Source organism: Notolepis coatsorum (genome assembly GCF_963971535.1).
Source record: "Notolepis coatsorum genome assembly, chromosome: 1".
Taxonomy (NCBI): Eukaryota; Metazoa; Chordata; class Actinopteri; order Aulopiformes; family Paralepididae; genus Notolepis; species Notolepis coatsorum.
In genome coordinates, this window is record NC_140165.1 from 282737861 (window position 1) to 282752857 (window position 14997).

General features: G+C 41.8%; 1 protein-coding gene across 1 annotated transcript in view; it reads left to right on the forward strand.

The window, feature by feature from the left end:
- acsl3a (acyl-CoA synthetase long chain family member 3a) overlaps nt 1-14997 on the forward strand; it is a gene marked incomplete at its 3' end in the record, with an annotated part of 143872 nt that overhangs the window by 118075 nt on the left and 10800 nt on the right. Inside the window, exons 9-10 of the mRNA XM_084328095.1 lie at nt 9765-9904; nt 13751-13923. Coding sequence (XP_084184221.1) covers nt 9765-9904; nt 13751-13923 — 313 coding nt within the window. The remainder of the gene's footprint in view (nt 1-9764; nt 9905-13750; nt 13924-14997) is intronic.

Here is a 14997-nt window from a genome sequence, read left to right on the forward strand (position 1 = left end):
TTACAAAGTACTAACAATCTTTCAACAAAACAAATTATATGCATCACTACTATGCACACTAATGGACTCTCCACTAAGCTAAATCTGTGATTTCACCGTTCCTTCTCTTGTTTTCCGATCGCCACACAGGCCACATCCGTTTGACGGAATTACACAATATCGCACATAACCCTTCATGAAGTTCCTCAAGTGCTCATATTAAAATAACTAAGCTTCATCTCTTATCGTTTTGCTTTAATCATTGTGAGAGTGAAGGAAGCGCAGCCTCATTGAAATACATTGGGGATAGATTTGTGTCAGTTAGGATTTGAATAAATTAAGGCTAGCAGGTGTGCATGACTCAGAGGGAGGTGTCAATCAACTCAGTACTGCCATGACCTAGCCATGACCTCTCAGGGGATTAACCCTTGATCCTTAGGCCGAACCCCCTTTTTGTATCTTTTGAACCGTTTGTCGTAGAGAATTTTGTCGTAGAGACTTGCGGGTTGTGCCATTGTACTCAGTAGGGATATCCTCTTTTTTTTTTTTTTTTTTTTACTTCATTTTTTTTTTTTTTTTTTGATCAAATATTTTTATTTTCTTTTCTTTTTTCCAACATGAAACAAAACATATCACAATACAACAACAACAATACATAAAAAGACTTACTCAACACCACATGACAAGACAACCACTGATACAATTGTACAGTGATCATCCTAACATGGACACTCGCTCGTTCTCTTCCCCCCCCCCCCCCCCTCCCCCCGCTCACCCCAGGACCTCAACATGAGTCACACTCATAATACATCACAATACATCACTCAGCAAAAAAAAAAAAAAAAAACAAGAATCTAAACAAACATTTCCAAACTTATATGCGTTCCCTCAACTTTGCCACTGTAGCCAACCAAATTACGATATCAGATTCCCTAACCCCTATAACACGTGCCGTGGATATCTCCAAATAGATCACGTCAAGGTAGGTGAGAAACCATACCTTTGGACAGAGTCTATCTGGATGAAACCAACGTGAGGCAATCAATTTTTTTGCGGCTGTGAGGCCGGCCAAAATTAGTTTTTTCACCTGTATAGAGGTCGGTAATTTAGAGAGATCATTCAGTAATAGTACAGAAGGAGATACAGGTATGGTTAGAGAGAAAATGTCTGAGAGCTGATATGTAACATTTTCCCAAAAAATCACAACAGGAGGGCATTCCCAGTACATATGCATAAATGTACCTGTGGCGCCACTTGGACACAAGGTACACAGAGAGTCAGGTCTGAGACCCATTGAATTCAATCGTCTAGGGGTTAAATAAGTCCTGTGAATAAAATTCAGATGAATCTGTTGGTGATCTGGGTTGTGTGAGGATAACCGAACATTTTCCCAGACTGCATCCCAATCAAAATCAACATCCAACTCCGGAACATCCTTTCTCCAAATCGTATCCAGGGGGAGCTCTTTATACGAGGTCATGAGTAAATGGCGATAAAAGTCAGAGACAAAGCCTCTCGATGTCTCCTTGTCATAAAATAACTTGTGAAAGCGGTGATGCACTAGTGGAGCATCCCATGGCACGCCATGAGCCTTCAGAGCTGCTCTTATTTGTAAATAAAAGAAAAAGGAGGTTCCGGGGAGATCATATCCGTTGGATATATCCTGGAAAGATCGGAGGCCAGAGTTATCAAAGATATCCCCCAATGTGTGGATACCTTTCTTTTCCCATCTAGGGTACCTAATAGGTTGTTGTTCAATAAGGAGAAGATTGTTATTAAATAGAGGGGAATGCGTGTGCCATTGATGGCGGTTTGTACCCACTTTCTGAGTGTCACGCCAAGTTTGGATCACATGTGTGATTAAAGGGCCAAATCTTAATTTACATTGTTTAATTGATATGTTGGTATACACAATATCCTGAAGTCTATATGGGGACACCAACTTCTCCTCCAATGGTCGCCAAGATACAGCTGCTTGAGCATCAAACCAAGTGATCAAAGGTCTCAGAGAGAAAGCCTGAAAATAATATTTAAAGTCTGGAAATGCTAAGCCCCCATCGAGTTTACTCCTTTGGGCAGTTGATCTCTTCAAGCGCGGGCGTTTATTGTTCCAAACGAATTTATACGAGGCAGAGTGCAATTTCTGCCAGTAACCAACAGGAGGAGGTAACGGGAGCATGGAGCTGATAAAGTTAATTCTGGGTAAAATATTCATTTTAATTATTGACTGTAATGAATTTTTTAATTTGGACCATCTGTTAAAGTCATTCGTAATCCTGTCACCCAAGCTGGAGTAATTATACCTTACCGTCTGGCCTATAGTGGGGAATATTTCAATCCCGAGACATTTAAAGTGCTCCACCATAAGCATGTTTGCCGGTAAGATGGTAGCCTTCGCAGGCTCATTAAGTGGAAGAAAAGCAGATTTTGGCCAGTTGATCTTAAAGCCGGACAGGCTGCCGAATTCATCTATCACGCCGAGCAGATGAGGTAGAGAGATGGAGGGATTTTGCATAAACAGGAGTACATCATCTGCGTATAAGCTAATATGATGATGTGTGCCCTGAATTGAAATAGGAGACATAATTTGGGATTGTCTTATGTATTGAGCTAGGGGTTCGAGGGATAAAGCGAAGAGTCCGGGACTAAGAGGACAACCCTGTCTAGAAGAACGCGAGACAGAGAAGAGTGGCGAACAGAACTTTCCCGTTAAGATCATGGCCGAAGGCTCAGTGTATAATACTTTGATCATATGAATGAAACCCTCACCCAACCCCATCCTTCTGAGAACTGCCCATAAGTAAGACCACTCCAATCTGTCAAATGCCTTCATTGCGTCCAAGGATATGACCGCTGTAGGGGCTGCAATATCCTTGCTGGCATTGATCACGTGCAGTAACCGTCTGATGTTGTCAGTAACCAGGCGGCCTCTTATGAAGCCGGCCTGATCAGGGTGAACTAGCGATGTCATGTGCTTTTGAAGTCTGGTGGCTAGAACCTTGGCATATAGCTTAAGATCGGCTCCGAGGAGACTTAGGGGCCTGTAGCTGCCACATTCGGTGGGGTCCTTATCCTTCTTGAGTAAAACAGATATAAGCGCCATATTGACATCTCTAGAAAAATTGCCCTCTTTGATTGAGTGTAAGATCATTGAGAGTAATAAGGGGCCGAGTACATCCCAGAATGCAAGATAGAGTTCCGGTGGAATGCCGTCCCATCCGGGAGCCTTGCCCCGTTGCATATCCGCAATCGCCTCTCTAAGTTCAACCAGCGTGATAGGTGCAGCTAACAACCTAGCACTATCTTCTGAGATCTGTGGTAGATTGATTTGATCAAGAAAATCCTCCAGCTTGGTATGATCAAAGACCACCTCTGACTTGTACAGATTGGAATAAAAACAACGAAATGTATCATTAATCTTTTTTGGGTTGGTGGTTACCTCCCCCTGTTGGTTCTTAATGGAAGGGATATCCGCAAATTGCTCACTGGCACGTATCTTCATAGCTAATAGGTGACTAGGCCTGGAGGCGTGAAAGTAGTAGTGCTGTCTTGTTCTGTGCATCTGAAATTCAGATTGTTGTCTTAAAATAGAGTTAATCTCTTTTTTCACTACCTTAATTTGAAGCTCCAGTCGATTAGAGTAGTTGTGCTGCAAGGAAGAGATCAACATGGCTTGAAGCTTTTCCAGTTCCTCTAGCTTGGAGAGACGTCCCTTGCGGAGATTAGATGCAAAGAGAGTAGTGTTACTTCTGATAAATCCCTTAACCGAATTCCATAGGATTCTGGGGTCCTGTACAGAGCCAACATTAAACTGTAGGAATTCAGTGAGCTTCTCTTTAAATTGCAAGTTAAACTCTCCGTTTTTCAGAAGTGTTGAGTTAAAACGCCATCTAGGGGCACGGGATGTTATTTTACTGAGTGAACCTTTGAGGAGGATACCTTTGTGGTCTGAGAGTGCTATGGGCACTAAGTCAACATCAAAGCTATCAAAGAGATGTGGGGAAGAAAAAACATAATCAATTCTGGAAGAGGTCTTATGTCTCGACGAGAAGAAGGAGTAATCCCTCGCAGATGGGTTGAGCAAACGCCACATATCAATTACCCCTGTGTCCTTAGACCAGGCCTGTAGGGCTGTGGTAGCTTGCTTCTGATCAGAGTTTTCCGTGTGATTGGATCTATCGATCAATGGATCCCAAACTGCATTAAAATCAGCTCCTACTATTAAAGAGTAATCAGGTAGTTTCAACATAGCTGAAGTTAGTGCAGCATAAAAGTTAGCGTCATACAAATTAGGGGCGTATGCAGAAATCAGCGCAATTTTCCGGTTAGAGCATTCTATTTTAGCAATAGTGATTCGACCATTTGCATCAGACCACACATCTAACAGTTTAATATTCAAATTTTTCTTCGCCACTATGGCTACCCCTCGGGTCTTGGTGCCAAAAGAAGAAGAACTTATGTTATGATAAAATTTATTTGCCAATTTTGCATTATCCGCCAATAAAAGATGAGTTTCACTCAGCAAAGCCAGATCCACTTGCTTCCTCTTTAGCCACGTTAGTACACTTGTGCGTTTATGTGGTATATTGAGACCCCCTGTATTCCAGATCAGGATATTCAAATTAGCCATAGTCTAAAAGGGATGCAGTCTGGTTGAATGTAATTCGTTTGGAGTAGAAAACTATAATAGATACATATTCACTTGTTAAGGTTCCATTGAGTACCGAGCGTGAGCGTGAAAACAAAAATAAAACAGAGCGAGTCGACTGAAAAGAAAAACAAAAAACACAATCCCCCATTCCCTCCCCCCTCCCCCCCACTACTATAACTTCTCCTATCCGGAGATTAAGCTGCATCCCACCTGGTCGTCTGCAAACTAAAATGCAAACAGCCAGGTAAAAAGCAGACTTCCTTCTCAGTGGCTACACGCCACGCTCCCACAACAGTAACAAAAAAAAGTATAATTAAATGCCTCTAAAAGGTAGAGAGGAGAAAAAAAAAAATAATAATAATAATAATAATAATAATAATAATAATAATAATAATAATAATAATAATAATAATAATAATAATAATAATAATAATAATAATAATAATAATAATAATAATAATAATATCAATAATAATAATTATTATCATTATTGTTAAACCGTAGTGGTTTAATTAAGTTTAAACAAGTCGACACACACACCCACAACTGAATGATAACCAATGGGCAGCACATCCTGCAAACTGGGGAGGGCGCAACATTGACTATTAGTCTGTTATTTCTTAAAGTATGCTCTTAAAACTCAGAGCAGAGGGTACCTGCCAATGTACAGTTTCCTCCCCCTCAAATGTATGTATTCTCCTGTATGTCATAAATGTATGGTTGCCACAGCACTATATATCTGCATGTAACAAATATTATGAATTAAGATTGAAAAAGAAAAAGAAAAAGAAAAAGGGGGGCCCTGATGTAAACAAGACCAGTCCTTATCTGTTCTGCATCCCATCAACAACCATTGGGCCATACTGCATTGTACCCACTCTGCAAACCGCCAGCAAAACCTCCAACCAATCAATCAAACCTTTGCCTGCAGTTTGGGGGTAGTGCAATTAGTTTGCCGCACCGGGTGGGGGCGATGTGCATGAGTTCGTCCGCCATCACAGCGAGTTCAGAGTTCAACATGTAAATGAGCAGATAGTGACGCGTCTGGTCACCGACGCAGCCAGGTGCTGAGCGTGACGTTTAACTATAGTGAAAGAGCATGGCCAATGAAATTACAAGACCCCCATTCATGAAATAAGTAAGCAGGAGCAACTCGGCGACGGTCATAAATATCATAGATATATATATACCTCCATGATAAACAAGACGATAAATCCGCGTCACGCACAGGAGCAATACAAAATAGAAATCATATCGATAAGCATAGCTTAGAGTAAACAAAATGCACGATTTGCAGTGGAAACTATTATAAATAAACAAAACAAAACAAAAATAATAATACGGGCGATGTTCCCGAGCGACACACAATGTCCCAACATCACCCATCTAAGCACGGAGATAGACAGACAGTCGTGATGTTTAGTGTGTTACCCAAAGTAGACATGGGTAGGATAAACCGTGTCATGCACAAAAGCAATACAAAATATAAATAATATCGATAAGCATAGCTCAGAGTAAATACAAATGTACAATTTACTTGGAACGGAGAGCATAGCGCTAGTACCACGGCAAATAGCAGATACAATTATCCATATAACGTTGTAAACAAAACGAGCAAAAAAGAAAAAAAAAAATTAAATGAGAGAAGAGGCTCCCCGGCGACATATGTCCCAACTTTAGCCGTCTAAGGATGAACACACGGAGATATAACTATAGAGTCGTGGTGCTCGGTGTGTTACCCAAAGTTTCACTCTGCTGGAGTCGATGTGTGTTGTTTCTTCAGAAAGTCTGTAGCTTCCTTAGGTGAAGCAAGATGTCTTTTTGCGCCGTCTTTGTCTTTGATGAAGAGTCTCGCTGGGTACCATAAGGATGGTTTATATCCCTGCTGGTAGAGGGATCCCATAACATCTCGGTAGCGGGAGCGTTGTTCCAACACTTCGGGGCAGTAGTCCTCGAAGATTAGCACAGGTTTCCCCCTGTAGGTCAGCGAACCTCTCCTCTTCCGAGCCTCCCGAATAATAATCTCCTTGGTTCTGAAGCGGTGTAGGCAGGCGATCACCGCCCGGGGCCTGGAGCCAGGGGCTGGTCTGGCCGTCAGCGCCCTGTGGCAGCGATCAAGTTCGGGTGGTGTAGCAAGCACTTCCTTGCCCAGAATTTCCACCAGCACCTCGGCAAAAAAATCATTGGGTCGGTCGCTTTGGATAGACTCGTCTAGCCCTATTATGCGTATGTTTGACCGACGGCCACGCGACTCAACATCGATAAGCTTGTTCTTCAGTTTGGCGTTGCTCTCCTCCAGAGTCAAACACCTAGCCTCTAAGCTCACCATCCTATCGGACCATGTATTAAGTCCATCCTCCAAGGATGTCAGACGCTTGGCATGGTCAGCCACGGATAACTGGAGGTTATCTAGTTTGGAGTCGGCCGAGGCGGCGGAGACTCTGAATTCGAGCGTGAGGTTCTGAATTAGTATGGCAATGCTCGTCAAATCCGTCGGCTCGTCGTTTGTGAATGGTAGATCCGCGTCCCTAGTGTCCTTGTTCTTTAGCCATTTCGATGCCATTATGCCTGTCACAGCCAAAAATTCATTAGTAGCAAAATATCCGAAGAAAGAAAGTAAAAAAAAAAAAAATAATAAAGTATCAATGAGGCTTTTTAGCATAGGTTTGTAAAGTTGGGGAGTTGCAGCGTGGAGAAACACGTCTACCACATCCTATACCGGAAGTCCCGACCTCAATCTAGTCTTTACTTCATTTTTTAGCGTTTATCGCTTTTTCTGGTCAAGCATGACCGACAGAAACAGGTTGAATGGGATATAGATCAGGGGAAGACACTCTGAGAAAATACGGCGAGTCCGGGAGTCAAACTCGTGTACCCCAGATCCGGAATAGCGCCGAGATACGCGGTGAGCTACTGGAGCTCCCAGGGATATCCTCTTTCATTGGTCTATATTGACCACGCCCCCTATCCTTAGGCTGCACCTCCTTTTTGTATATTTTGAACCGTTTGTCGTAGAGACTTGCGGGTTGTGCCATTGTACTCAGTAGGGATATCCTCTTTCATTGGTCTATATTGACCACGCCCCCTATCATTAGGCCGCACCCCTTTTTATATATTTTTAACCGTTTGTCGTAGAGACTTGCGGGTTGTACCATTGTACTCAGTAGGGATATCCTCGTTCATTGGTCTATATTGACCACATCCTTAGGCCGCGCCCCCTTTTTGTATCTTTTGAACTGTGTCATAGAGACTTGCGAGAGATGCTCTCCCGTTGGCCGGCGGTGCACAGGCATCACCCACACTTTCACAATTTCCCCCACGGAATTGTCTAGTGTTTAAATATAACTTACCCAGGACAGATTTGGGGAATTCTTTTTACAAATTATGAGCTGTATTAAGACAGCAAATAGGAAGAAAAATATTGCCCCTATCACTGATATTTAGGAATTATGGAGAATGATTCAATGGGAAGCATCCAGGGGGAATGTCTAGGTTCTATGACATGCTTAGAAAGCACCAACTCCCAAATTATGAGGGTGGCAGGATAACATGGGAAAAGGATTGTGGAACGCCCATACCTAGGGAGATCTGGAAAACAACAGTACAGTCATGGTACTCTATAGCCCGAGACATGCAGACACGTCTAATGATTCAAGATAATGAATAGGAGTTACTGGACTTGAAGATGTCAAGACTGGGTCTCAGGGGAGATGATATATGTTGGAGGTGTAATAAAAATAGAGGTACATTGGTTCACATGCTATATGAATGTGAGATGGTTCAGGACTTCTGGTCAGCTATTATTAAATATATCAACTACATATTGGAAACGAGGTTCATTGAAGGGCCTGCATTATGTATATTGGGCATATTGCCGGTGGAGGCTGAACTCTCCTCGCATTTATGCTCTTGGATAAGGCTGGCCCTCATAACAGGATGTAGGATAGTATTGAGACATTGGACATCAACAGAGAAATTCTGCTTCAGAGTGGAATGATGAGCTTGCTAGATTCGCCTCTTTTGAGCAACTTATACACAAAGTTAATAATAGTTTACATGTGTTCAAAAAGACTTGGGGTCCATATTTGACAATGATAGGTAAATAAAAGTCAGGATATCTTAGGTCCGATTTATACTATCTGTACATTTTATAATTATACAGTATATGTCAGGTGTAACCGTAACATGTAACGACTGATTATATGATCAATGTGAGGAATGTGCTGGACTGTATTTCTGTTTTTTTTTAATAATCTTTTTTTATTATTAATACAAGAAATTGATGGTTTTCCTATCCTTTTAGTTTTGTATCACAATGATGTGATGTGGAAAACATGTAAAGTGAATAATGGAAAATGCAAAAATTATAATTTAAGAATAAATAAAAAAAAGTACTAACAACACAAATACATAGTTGCTGTTGGTGACAGGTATACACAATTCGGGTTGTTAGGGTCACGTCATTGATCACGTCATTCACAAATGGGTCACGTGGTGTCGTAGTAGTAAAGTCAGCTGTTCACCTGCGGGTTTCGGGAACAGTAACAATGAGGGGGTGAACGGGGAAGTCACACTTTGCTGACCGCACGTACGCTACACTATGATGAATCAAACCGTGACTCATTCTACTTTTTGATACTATATGAACTGTTTTTAACTACAATAAACTAACCAAACACAGTATCCTGGATCCGTGGTTATGTGGCGAGCGGCGCGTCTGGCAGGTACCATTATTTCCCCGTGTTAGTCTCTCGGTGACTGCAGAATGTTTGGATAGTCACCATACAGTTGCGCTGAGGATTTTCCTGCTTGTTCTGTCGTGATAACTGGTAGAAATAAAGACATGATAGGGTTAATCGGTCCATTGCTTTGAAATCAGCAAATACGAAAGGGTTAACCTGGTAAAGGTTTGGACTCAATACCTATTATTTGTCACTGCTTTTCTCTCTCTCTCTCTCTCTCTCTCTCTCTCTCTCTCTCTCTCTCTCTCTCTCTCTCTCTCTCTCTCTCTCTCTCTCTCTCTCTCTCTCTCTCTCTCTCTCTCTCTCTCTCTCTCTCTCTCTATCTATCTATCTATCTCTCTCTCTCTCTCTCTCCTACCTTCCTTCCCACCCTTTCTCCCTCTGCTTTCCAGGAGATCATGGATCGTATCTATAAGAATGTGATGACCAAGGTGGAGGAGATGAACTGTGTCCAGCGCACGCTGTTCATCCTGGCCTACAACTACAAGCTGGAGCAGCTGGCCAAAGGATACAGCACACCTCTGTGTGACAAGTATGGAACACGTCCAGATAAAACATTTACACACCTCACAATTTACTAGTTTTAGCCTGGCCATAATCAGAGCACAATATCTCTGTCCTGCCCTCCACATGGCTAGTTGACAGTTTGCGTGAAGTATCTGGAAACCAATTACTTACTCTCAGATTTAGAGTGCATAGCATACCCATAAACCAACCAATACTACTCTCAGATTTAGAGTGCATAGCATACCCATAAACCAACCATCACTACCCTCAGATTTAGAGTGCATAGCCATAAACCAACCAATCACTACTCTCAGATTTAGAGTGCATAGCCATAAACCAACCAATCACTACTGTCAGATTTAGAGTGCATAGCATACCCATAAACCAACCAATCACTACTCTCAGATTTAGATTGTGTAGCCATAAACCAACCAATCACTACTCTTAGATTTAGAGTGCATAGCCATAAACCAACCATCACTACTCTCAGATTTAGAGTGCATAGCCATAAACCAACCAATCACTACTCTCAGATTTAGAGTGCATACCCATAAACCAACCAATCACTACTCTCAGATTTAGAGTGCATAGCCATAAACCAACCAATCACTACTGTCAGATTTAGAGTGCATAGCATACCCATAAACCAACCATCACTACTCTCAGATTTAGAGTGCATAGCCATAAACCAACCAATCACTACTCTCAGATTTAGAGTGCATAGCCATAAACCAACCAATCACTACTCTCAGATTTAGAGTGCATAGCATACCCATAAACCAACCAATCACTACTCTCAGATTTAGAGTGCATACCCATAAACCAACCAATCACTACTGTCAGATTTAGATTGTGTAGCCATAAACCAACCATCACTACTCTCAGATTTAGAGTGCATACCCATAAACCAACCAATCACTACTGTCAGATTTAGAGTGCATACCCATAAACCAACCAATCACTACTCTCAGATTTAGAGTGCATACCCATAAACCAACCAATCACTACTCTCAGATTTAGAGTGCATAGCCATAAACCAACCAATCACTACTGTCAGATTTAGATTGTGTAGCCATAAACCAACCATCACTACTCTCAGATTTAGAGTGCATACCCATAAACCAACCAATCACTACTGTCAGATTTAGAGTGCATACCCATAAACCAACCAATCACTACTCTCAGATTTAGAGTGCATACCCATAAACCAACCAATCACTACTCTCAGATTTAGAGTGCATAGCCATAAACCAACCATCACTACTCTCAGATTTAGAGTGCATAGCCATAAACCAACCATCACTACTCTCAGATTTAGATTGTGTAGCCATAAACCAACCAATCACTACTCTCAGATTTAGAGTGCATAGCCATAAACCAACCATCACTACTCTCAGATTTAGAGTGCATAGCCATAAACCAACCAATCACTACTCTCAGATTTAGATTGTGTAGCCATAAACCAACCAATCACTACTCTCAGATTTAGAGTGCATAGCATACCCATAAACCAACCAATCACTACTCTCAGATTTAGAGTGCATAGCCATAAACCAACCATCACTACTCTCAGATTTAGAGTGCATACCCATAAACCAACCAATCACTACTGTCAGATTTAGAGTGCATACCCATAAACCAACCAATCACTACTCTCAGATTTAGAGCGCATACCCATAAACCAACCAACCACTACTCTCAGATTTAGAGTGCATAGCCATAAACCAACCATCACTACTCTCAGATTTAGATTGTGTAGCCATAAACCAACCAATCACTACTCTCAGATTTAGAGTGCATAGCCATAAACCAACCATCACTACTCTCAGATTTAGAGTGCATAGCCATAAACCAACCAATCACTACTCTCAGATTTAGATTGTGTAGCCATAAACCAACCAATCACTACTCTCAGATTTAGAGTGCATAGCATACCCATAAACCAACCAATCACTACTCTCAGATTTAGAGTGCATAGCCATAAACCAACCAATCACTACTCTCAGATTTAGAGTGCATAGCCATAAACCAACCAATCACTACTGTCAGATTTAGATTGTGTAGCCATAAACCAACCAATCACTACTCTCAGATTTAGAGTGCATAGCATACCCATAAACCAACCAATCACTACTCTCAGATTTAGAGTGCATAGCCATAAACCACCCAATCACTACTCTCAGCCGCATTTAATTGTATACCTGTATGCCGTGACAATTAAAACTCTTGACTTGACTTGACTCAGATTTAGATTGTGTAGCCATAAACCAACCAATCACTATCAGATTTAGAGTGCATAGCCATAAACCAACCAATCACTACTCTCAGATTTAGATTGTGTAGCCATAAACCAACCAATCACTACTCTCAGATTTAGAGTGCATAGCCATAAACCAACCAGCACTACTCTCAGATTTAGATTGTGTAGCCATAAACCAACCAATCACTACTCTCAGATTTAGAGTGCATAGCATACCCATAAACCAACCAATCACTACTCTCAGATTTAGAGTGCATAGCCATAAACCAACCAATCACTACTCTCAAATTTAGAGTGCATAGCATACCCATAAACCAACCAATCACTACTCTCAGATTTAGAGTGCATAGCCATAAACCAACCAATCACTACTGTCAGATTTAGATTGTGTAGCCATAAACCAACCATCACTACTCTCAGATTTAGAGTGCATACCCATAAACCAACCAATCACTACTGTCAGATTTAGAGTGCATACCCATAAACCAACCAATCACTACTCTCAGATTTAGAGTGCATACCCATAAACCAACCAATCACTACTCTCAGATTTAGAGTGCATAGCCATAAACCAACCATCACTACTCTCAGATTTAGAGTGCATAGCCATAAACCAACCATTACTACTCTCAGATTTAGATTGTGTAGCCATAAACCAACCAATCACTACTCTCAGATTTAGAGTGCATAGCCATAAACCAACCATCACTACTCTCAGATTTAGAGTGCATAGCCATAAACCAACCAATCACTACTCTCAGATTTAGATTGTGTAGCCATAAACCAACCAATCACTACTCTCAGATTTAGAGTGCATAGCATACCCATAAACCAACCAATCACTACTCTCAGATTTAGAGTGCATAGCCATAAACCAACCATCACTACTCTCAGATTTAGAGTGCATACCCATAAACCAACCAATCACTACTGTCAGATTTAGAGTGCATACCCATAAACCAACCAATCACTACTCTCAGATTTAGAGTGCATAGCCATAAACCAACCATCACTACTCTCAGATTTAGAGTGCATACCCATAAACCAACCAATCACTACTCTCAGATTTAGAGTGCATAGCCATAAACCAACCATCACTACTCTCAGATTTAGATTGTGTAGCCATAAACCAACCAATCACTACTCTCAGATTTAGAGTGCATAGCCATAAACCAACCATCACTACTCTCAGATTTAGAGTGCATAGCCATAAACCAACCAATCACTACTCTCAGATTTAGATTGTGTAGCCATAAACCAACCAATCACTACTCTCAGATTTAGAGTGCATAGCCATAAACCAACCAATCACTACTGTCAGATTTAGATTGTGTAGCCATAAACCAACCAATCACTACTCTCAGATTTAGAGTGTGTAGCCATAAACCAACCAAGCACTACTCTCAGATTTAGAGTGCATAGCCATAAACCAACCAATCACTACTCTCAGATTTAGAGTGTGGAGCCATAAACCAACCAATCACTACTCTCAGATTTAGAGTGCATAGCCATTGTGTTAAACGGTAGATACAGGACTAGTTTGCTAGGCTATTATAGGATAGCTTAAGATGATCAGCTTTTTCCTCCCTCCCTCACTCTCTCTCCCTCCAGCTTGATATTCAGGAAGGTGCGTTCCTTGCTTGGTGGCAGGACGAGGGTGTTGCTGTCGGGTGGTGCTCCCCTCTCCGCTGCCACCCAGCGCTTCATGAACGTGTGTTTCTGCTGCCCTGTGAGCCAGGGCTATGGCCTGACGGAGACCTGTGGCGCCGGGACCATCAGCGAGAGTAAGGCAGGGCAGGGCCGGGGTTGCAGTGTTTATTCAGTACCTCTAAATGATTAGATGAGTAATGCCATAGCTAGTTCTTTTGAGAATAATTTTTAACAGCATTACCTGAACCATAATGTTAAATTTGAGGCCAGTATCATGGTAGTTTGATGGTATTTTCAGTTTTGCCATGGTACCAGCCATTGTGTAAACAATTTACCACGGTACAGCCACGTTAAATGTCATGGATCTTCATGGTATCACTTTTGCACTTCCACCCTTTTGTACTTAAGTAATACTGTAACATGGTACTACTGTATATCATTGTATAATCCAATATAAACCATGATACCGATGGTGCATGGCATCATTTTTGGTGACTTACCATGATAGTAGTGACCAGAAAATGGTGGAAAAATATAATTTTTTATAAGGGGAACCAGGGTAATGCAGCCTACGGGAGTGAGGGGACAACTTGGCGAGAGGACAGTGTGACCACTCACTGCGGCCTATGGGAGTGAGGGGGGGTGCATGACCTGTGGGAGTGAGGGGGGGGGGGGGGGGGCATGACCTGTGGGAGTGAGGGGGTGAGGGATGACCCATGGGTGTGTGGGGACAAGAGGAACCGTAATGACTGGAGATGGAGGGAGGGAGCACCAGGGACACAGTGGACACAGAGTGGGTAGTTTAATGAGCGGGCTGGGAAAACGGATGGAGAGGGCAACGGTTCGAAGAACATAGACCCACCGCGGGGAGGAGGGAAGGAAGGAGGGTTTGTTTTGAAAATGAAGAATGTAGTTCTGGGAAACCAAACAGCAATCATCTTTACTGTAGCTAATCTGCTCAGGCCTGGGGGGGGTGGAATACATGTAAACAGGATTACAGATGAATACATGTAAACAGGATTACAGATGAATATGCGTAACCAGATTACATTATCGATTGCTATTTTGCTAAATGTAAAAAAAAAATGGGAAATACGTGTATTTGCTGAAGCAATTCCCTTGTAAATTGTACTTAAAAATAAAAATCCAAAAGTATTTGATTGATTCTTCAAACTCAACAAGAGAAATGATGGTTGCCCTTTGACACT